Source organism: Saccopteryx bilineata, chromosome 3 (genome assembly GCF_036850765.1).
Source record: "Saccopteryx bilineata isolate mSacBil1 chromosome 3, mSacBil1_pri_phased_curated, whole genome shotgun sequence".
NCBI lineage: Eukaryota > Metazoa > Chordata > Mammalia > Chiroptera > Emballonuridae > Saccopteryx > Saccopteryx bilineata.
This window is the reverse complement of record NC_089492.1, coordinates 233,623,158-233,631,535: the sequence shown is the minus strand read 5'-3', so window position 1 is coordinate 233,631,535 and position 8,378 is coordinate 233,623,158. Positions and strand designations below refer to the sequence as shown.

At 44.8% G+C, this 8,378-nt stretch overlaps 1 protein-coding gene across 1 annotated transcript; it reads left to right on the top strand.

The window, feature by feature from the left end:
- Positions 1–5,281: 5,281 nt before the first annotated feature.
- On the top strand, positions 5,282–8,378 carry GADD45A (growth arrest and DNA damage inducible alpha). Its single transcript, XM_066268918.1, has 4 exons — positions 5,282–5,559; positions 6,051–6,152; positions 6,377–6,614; positions 7,708–8,378. Exons 1-4 carry the CDS (start codon positions 5,516–5,518, stop codon positions 7,819–7,821), a joined length of 498 nt encoding a protein of 165 aa, XP_066125015.1. The 5' UTR covers positions 5,282–5,515; the 3' UTR covers positions 7,822–8,378.

The following is an 8,378-nucleotide window of genomic DNA, read 5'->3' as shown; positions in this document are numbered from 1 at the left end:
TTGCAGAGGCCTCCCGATCCCATCCTCTTTTCTTGGTGAGTCTATTTTCTTAATTCCATGCCATTCTCCCTCAGGACCTGGAATTACTAGCTGCACTGGTTCGCAGCAATCCACCATTGGCCCTGAGGGCCAGCATGCAAAACCTTACATAGACTATACACACCTGGTGCTGTCACATGCTCAGAAGCTAATCAGGCAAAGTACAAATGAGCAAGCCTAACACCGCTGTTTTCCCAACACTGGTGAAATGAGAACAGCTGATAGAAACAGAAGGTGGTTAGCCTAAAGCTCAAAGCAACACCATAACTCCACTACCATAAACATTAATAGCTGAAGAAAATTTCCAAAGAGTAAGGATTTATTGAAAATACAACAAAATGGCATTAAGAGGACTATATTAGGTTTCTGATGTTCTGAAAAAATGAGCACAAATCTAATGGTTTAAGATAACACTCACTTATTATCTCATAGTTTATGCAGGTTAGAAGTTCAGGCATAGCATAGCTGGATTTTCTTCTCAGGGTTTCAAAAATCTAAAATCAATATTGCCCAGGCTCATCTGAAGGCTTAATTTGAGAATTATCTTTTTCTAAGCCCCCTTGTGTTGTCAAAATTCCTTCCTTGCAGAAATTTGTTCTTGAAAGCCAGCAATGAAGAAAAAGAGTCCCTGATGCTTTCATTATCTCTTCAGAGAAGGCATAGGCTTTTTTCTAAAGGGTTCACCTGATTAGGTCAGGCCCACCTAGCATAATCTTCCTTTTGATTAACTCAAGGTCAACTGATTAGGGATCTTAATTACAGCTGCAAAATTCTTTAACCATTGCCATATAATGTAATATCTGTGGGTGTAATAGCCTAACATCATTGCTGTAATACCTGTGGCCAAGGCCAGGCAGGTCCACACTGGATTCAGGCAGACAGTAGAGAAACTGTGAAGTCAGAAAGCATTGGGCCACTCCCTTTAATAAATGGCTCCTCACGGTGGCAGGCAGGCAATCCACAATCTGCAACCCACGCTGAGGGCAAGCATCCATAGCCTTACATAGACTCTACACATGTAGCACTGCCACTTGCTCATGCTCTATCAAGCGAAGTGCTTGCAGCCGGTAAACCAGCAAGCAAGCTAACACAGCTATTTTCCCAGCAGTTGCTATATCCTCATGATTAGAAGTAGGCATGAGTTCTGCCCACACTCAAGAGAAGAGGATTAAACAACTTAATTTCAGGTATTACAGCCTAACCAGATGATGGCACAGTGGATAGAGCACTGACCTGGGATGCTAAAGACGCAGGTTCAAAACCCCAAGGTCGCTGGCTTGAGTGTGTGATCACCAGCTTAAGCATGGGGTCGCTGGCTTGAGCATGGGATCATAGACATGACCCCATGGTTGCTGACTTGAGCCCAAAGGTCACTGGCTTGAGTAAGGGGTCACTCACTCTGCTGTAGCCCCCTGGTCAAGGCACATATGAGAAAGCAATCAATGAACAACTAAGGTGCTACAACAAAGAATTGATGCTTCTCATCTCACTCCCTTCTTCTCTGTGTCCTTATCTATCCCTCTCTCCTCTCTTTCTCACTCAAAAAAAGAAAAAAAAAGAAAAAGAAATCAGATGTTGGCCCTGGCCGGTTTGCTCAGTGGTAGAGCGTCGGCCTGGCGAGTAGAGGTCCTGGGTTCGATTTCCGGCCAGGGCACACAGGAGAAGCGCCCATCTGCTTCTCCGACCCTCCCCCTCTCCTTCCTCTCTGTCTCTCTCTTCCCCTCCCGCAGCCGAGGCTCCACTGGAGCAGAGATGGCCCGGGCACTGGGGATGGCTCCTTGGCCTCTGCCCCAGGCGCTAGAGTGGCTCCAGTCGCAACAGAGTGACGCCCCGGAGGGGCAGAGCATCGCCCCCTGGTGGGTGTGCCAGGTAGATCCCGGTCGGGCGCATGCGGGAGTCTGTCTGACTGTCTCTCCCCATTTCTAGCTTCAGAAAAATACAAAAAAGAAAAAGAAATCAGGTGTTACAGATTATTGAAGACATCTTAGACTCTGCCTATCCTATTAATGGTCCAAGAAACTAAACATTTATGTTAAATTCAAATAGAAGTATTGATCCCAAGAAATGACACATTTTTACATTTTTAGGTGACAGTAAATCTTGTCTGAATGATTTCCTCTGGGGGGAAAAATGAGGAAAATTTAGAGCCTGCCTTTAGAAACTAACTTCATCAGGCTTATACAAACAAACAAAATCAGGAACCTTATAGTTTTTAACAATAAAATACAATATAATACAGTTTCAGATAGGTAGTAGAAGAATCTGTCATAGCCTAATCTCTTTTAATGTGAACAATGACCTAATACTGAAATAATAAGTATCAAATTTCTTCAGAGGTTAAGGAACTAATTTTTAAAAAAGAAAAATTGCTATTCAATATGATAGAACCAATAGTATAAATATATATATATATATATATATATGCTAAAAGTGAAGAAAATATGCAAAGTAGGTAGCAGTGCTAAAACAATTTAACAATCATATTTCCATCTGATTTCCAAACATACCATTTGGCATCCTTACAGGGCCATTGTGGTTCTGTGCAGTTGAAACACTAGAAGTTACCTAGGGTAGTCTTAAATATGATTTCACAAATTGGAGTTATTATATATATGTATGTATAAAATAGTGACCTAGAGAAGCTCCTCTGATTTATTATTGAATACCAACTTCCCCCATGACTAATAGGCATTTATGAAATATATCATCTCTGATCATTAACTACAATGTAACTGTAGGTAATGTAGCTTCTACTTCCAGCCTTGAGGACCAATTTTTCAGATTACCACTTGAAACATTCTAGGTAGACTCAGCAATGAGGCAAAATAATGTAACCTATCTGAGTCAGAAAGCATGACAAATAAATATTTTTGAATCTTGGAAGACTGGACTTATCTCACAGAGAACAACCTCATAGCACTTGAACAAATCATTTTCACATGAGGCCAAACACAGCATGTATTATAGTTTTTGAGTAAGGAACTAGGCTCATATTAAAAGTAATCATTTTATGCCATATTTTTACTGCATATCAGTTGATTTGGGTGAGGCATTATTCGAGCTGTGGTTCATTTGAATTGCTATAAACAATACATGGGGTTCTACTCTCCTGCAGTTTCTGCTCAGATGACTAAAGTCATGGGACTTTCAGCATAGCTAGCTGATGACAGTGTTACTATTTTGTCCCAAAATCCAGTTCAAGCACGGATATACCAATAAAATGGTAAGCTCTTTAATAGCAAAGGACCAGAGATTGCACAGTTCTTGTCTATAGGAGGAGAGCAAAGGTTTTCAGACTAAAGTTAAATGTGGGATATATTAGAATTCATGCAATGCATAGGAGGGCAGAATTTTGAGATCTTGTTTAACTCTCAGATTCTGTTCAACTCAATATATACTGACTGTGCTTCTACCAAATGCAGAAATTGGGCTAGATGCTGAGAATACCCAGTTGATGAAGTCACATTTCCTGCTGTCAAGAAATTCAGATTCCCTCATTCTTCGTCAGGCTGCCGTGTTCACACTTTTTTCCAAAGAACCCCTAAGAAATGCCTCATGTATATAGAACTTGGATTTCCACAGAACACAGTTTAGCAATCTCCAAATGATGACTCAAGACAGAGTGCTTAATGCAAGTTTTGTCTGCAAAACTGAAAGTACTTCAGCCTTTACCTAAATTTCATGTTTAAGGACTATTTTAACAAAAATATTACATTAGGATTTAAGGTATAGCTATGAAATATACAAGCACCCTTGGGTAAAGTTATGCATTAGCCACCACCATTCCTTTACTCAAACATTGTCCCTTGCTGACAATGCAGTTAACAATTAAGTGCAAAATAGCAATTCAAATAAATGAGCCAAAAAAACAATCTATCACTTTTCTTTTTCACTAAATTAAGACAAAGAGACCTGGAGAATATTGTGTCGAGTGATACAAATATATGAGTGCAAAAACTCCCGTGTCTTTTTGCAATCTGTGACCTTTGACTCTATAGTAACCTTAATAATGCAAGCACTGTTTTGAATGCAAGCATAGGAGGGCATTTTCACAACTTGCAGTGACTTCAGTCACCAAAAGACATATTTTTGCAGTTATTGCATAAACTCATAAAACAAAGGAAAGAACTTTCATCCTATTCAGTGAAAGTCTATACTTTAAAGTTTGCTTTTCAAAAATATGTCACTACTGCTTACTTTCCACCCACATGTTGCCATTATCTCAAAGGTGAAATTTTAGCATATGACTAAAAGGTCCTAGAGTTGCAGCTTCATGATTCAGCACCTAACATCAATAATTCATAGTGAGATCACAGGTTCTCTGTGGAAGATAGTGACATACTTGCCTAATAAAAGGGAGTATAGGGCATACTGAGAGCATTTTGAATTTAGACTTATATGGCTCATGTGAGTGTGGGACATTTGTCTCTGAGCTAGTGGGGGTGCAGAAGGTTCTACTTTGGGAAAGGCTCTCTGGGCAAATGTATTGGGTTGTAAGGCTAGGATACACACATGTGGTAACCAGCTCCTCCTGAACACAGTTTTTCAGTTACCCTGGGCAGGTGGGAAGCCTTTCTGCTTTCTGTGGAAAAGATTCCAACTTGGTTCCCTGCCATCACCAAACACGAATGTGTTGATTTTTCTTTTTTGAGCTTCCAACCCCTGCAACCTTCCCAAAATAAATCAAACCAGCCATCGGGGCACCGAAATAATATTACTACTAATAAGCAGCTTTGCCTAGATTTTCATAAACAACACTTCTGAGGTCAACTTTGCCCCAGAGGTCTGGACACATTCTTTTTATGTAACCTGCTTACTAATAATTACTAGACTTGAGTGCCTTAACCCCGAAAATAGATTTTAATAGCAACTCCTAAAGACAAAAGACATGAAACGACAATTTAAAAATGTGCACCAACTAGAAATACACTTGGCAACCTGCTCCAGTCCAAGGTAAAGACAACCCGCGGCCTCCCCGCACCTCTCCACTGCAAAGCCCTTCTGTCCTGCCCACCCGGCCGACAGGATAAGAGCGTCAGCTAGGGGCCCCGGCCCCGCCCTCCCCTACCCCGGCCCCGCCCCCGCACCCTAGGCTTGCTTCCATGCAGCTCCTCCCCTTGTTCCAGGAGCTGAGGTCAAATTGTCTCCAATGCTGATTTACATAGCCCAATGGCCGCGCGTATGCAAATGAGGTGGGAAGTGGTTGGCTGGAGGTTGGCAGGATAACTTGAGTAAGCGAAGCCTTTGTCCTTCAGTGGCTCTGGGGCAGCTACCGGGAAGGTGACGGCTGCTCTCCAGGCTAGGCGAAGGACCGAGAGCTTACTGGCGAGCGATCCCGGCGGGAGGGGCGGGCCGCGCGGTGGCGGAGGGCGCCGGAGGAGCCTGTGAGGGAGTGCAGAGCAGGCGCCCGCGCGCCCTCTGGGGCAGGAGCAGTCCCCACGCCGCTCTTTCTCTGTGGGGGACCTGCAGTTGCAATATGACTTTGGAGGAATTCTCGGCTGGAGATCAAAAGACCGAAAGGTAAGTCGGCCAGAGCCTCTCCCTGAACTCTCTCTCGCTGCGCGCACCCCGGAGCAGCCAGGCTGTAGAAGGTGTGCGAGGAAGTAAGCCGGTAAAAGTTTGCAGAGGGCACCTCCCGCCTTTCTCCCTCGGGGACCTCCCAGGGCTGCCCTCAGACGGAAAGACCTTCCCCCACCCCATCTCGGCCGAGCCCCTCCGAGCCCTTGCAAAGAGTAAAACGACCCTCCTGGCCCGTGCGGCGTCTGCAGCTGGCAGCCTGGGGCAGCACCCTCGCGGGAGAGTGGCGGGTGGCACTCTTGGGGCTTCTCACGCGACTCCCGGCCTCCGGGCGTGCGAGGGGTGAAGAGGATTGAGGGATCCGGGGTTTGCAGAAAGCGGGTGCGTAGTGGCTCATGCACTCGTGAGGGAGGGTCGCGGTGCAGGGGGAGTGGGCTGCAACGGCCAGGAGGGGACCGTGACTGACGCAACCCTTTGCTCTGGCCGGCGTGTAGGATGGATAAGGTGGGGGATGCCCTCGAGGAAGTGCTGAGCAAAGCCCTGAGTCAGCGCACCATCACTGTCGGGGTGTACGAGGCGGCCAAGCTGCTCAATGTGTAAGTGGAACCCTCGCGCGTCCCTCGTGGCACCCCCTCCCACCCCAACCCCGGGAAGTCGGCCCGCGGCGCTGCTTCCTGCCGCTGTCCATCTGCGGGCGGGTGCCTACCCCAGGGGGAGCGAGCGGGTCGGGGCGCGACCCCGGGGCCCCGGGCGGGTGTTGCGGGCGCCCACGGGGGCTGGTGGTGCCTGCGCGCTCACCCGCCCCACCCGCCGCCCGCAGTGACCCAGATAACGTGGTGCTGTGCCTGCTAGCCGCGGACGAGGACGACGACAGGGATGTGGCTCTGCAGATCCACTTTACCCTGATTCAGGCGTTCTGCTGCGAGAACGACATCAACATCCTGCGCGTCAGCAACCCGGGCCGCCTGGCCAAGCTCCTGCTCCTGGAGACCGACGCGAGTCCCGGGACGAGCGAGGGCGCAGAGCAGCCCCCGGACCTCCACTGCGTGCTGGTGACGGTGAGGGACCAGGGGTCTGCGTGCTGGTCGGGGTTAGAGTCCTGCAAGAAAGTGAGTCGCCTAACTGCAGAGTGGAACGGGTGGCGGCCAAGAGCGTGGCTACCTTTGTCCCATTAAAGAGTGGCTGGACTTTCAGCTGAGATGTGCCGGTTTCATCATCAGGATTTTCTCTGGTACAGAACGTGTCTAAGCATGTTGAAGGCTGCCAGCAGCGGAAGAGATCCTTATGAGTCAGCACTGTCGGCCCAGCTACTCCCTACCTACATCTGCACTACCTCCCCGTGACTAATTCCTTTAGCAGGGCCGATTAGATAAAGCCAAATAAATTCCTGGCTCACTCTCATTAAGGAGTCAGCTTCATTCTCTGCCAGTCAAAGCTAAAAATAGAAATGGTGTAGGAGACAGACCTCATTAATTCCCTAGAAATACATTAAGAAGATAGAGTGGAAATTTTTTCTTTGCAATCTTGGAATTTTTTTAAGTGGACCTTTTTTTCTTCTTCTTCCTGATAAAAACGTTTGGTTGGTAGATAACTTGTGGTTGTAGAGGCACATGTGATAGCTTTGTCTTTTACATTTCACTACTTTTTGGCTGGTCTAGTTAAGTGGCAGCCTAATTTTGCTACTTTTTTGCTACTCCTGAAAAATACAAAATACTACTCTGTCTTTTGGGACAATAACAGGTGGCAATTCTAGTGAACTGTTATATACAGCTCTCACATTGTGAGCACAGCATGGAAATATTTCTCAGTTGTTTCATTCAGGTTTCTACCACATTATAAGTCTGGTAAGACAGACCCATCCATACTCTTGTGCAAAACTGAATGAATATTGTCATGCAAACATGTATATAGCTCAGCAGATTGCATTAGTTTCAACTTTGCAGTGCATAGTTTAGTACAGAATGACATTTAATGATATTGCAGGAAACCAAATTACCTGGAAGAAATTTTATTTTTTATGGTTGTAACTGGTCTCCATGTCACACAGCCAAAGTATAGAATGTTCAAGTGTCTTTCTCTCAAAAGTAGCATAACTATTAGCAAATGCTGGTTTTTAAATGGTAAATTAATTTTTTTTTAATTTGTTTCTAGAATCCACATTCATCACAATGGAAGGATCCTGCCTTAAGTCAACTTATTTGTTTTTGCCGGGAAAGTCGCTACATGGATCAGTGGGTTCCAGTGATTAATCTCCCTGAACGGTGATGGCATCCGAATGAAAATAACTGAACCAAATTGCACTGAAGTTTTGAAATACCTTTGTAGTTACTCAAGCAGTTACTCCCTACACTGATGCAAGGATTACAGAAACTGATGTCAAGGGGCTGAGTTCAACTACACGCTCTGGGGGCCCGGAGTTAGATGACTTTGCAGAATGAAAGAGGTGAAAATGAAGAAGGAAACTGTTGAAACAGAAATACAAGGCGAACAAAAATTACAAAGAACCAGGAAGGAAGGAACACAAGCTATGTATTAATTTAGGATGGTTGTGTTAATATTTAATTAAACCAAATACGCTTAGTTAAAGTTTAAACGTGCGGCAGTAGTTTGGGTACTTTTGGTTTATATGCCCTCAAGCAAAAGAAAAGCAGAAAGGGTTAATCATATTTTAAAACCATATTTTATTGTATTTTGATGAGATGTTAAATTCTCAAAGTTTTATTATAAATTGCACTAAGTTATTTTATGACATGAAAGGTTATTTATGCTATAAAATTTTTGAAACAATACCTACAATAAACTGGTATGGAATTATTGCATTA

Coding starts and splice junctions, on each gene's coding strand:
- GADD45A (XM_066268918.1), top strand. CDS start 5,516: ATGACTTTGGAGGAATTCTCGGCTGGAGATCAAAAGACCGAAAG. Junction 5,560..6,050: donor GGAGATCAAAAGACCGAAAG/GTAAGTCGGCCA, acceptor GCCGGCGTGTAG/GATGGATAAGGTGGGGGATG. Junction 6,615..7,707: donor TCCACTGCGTGCTGGTGACG/GTGAGGGACCAG, acceptor ATTTGTTTCTAG/AATCCACATTCATCACAATG.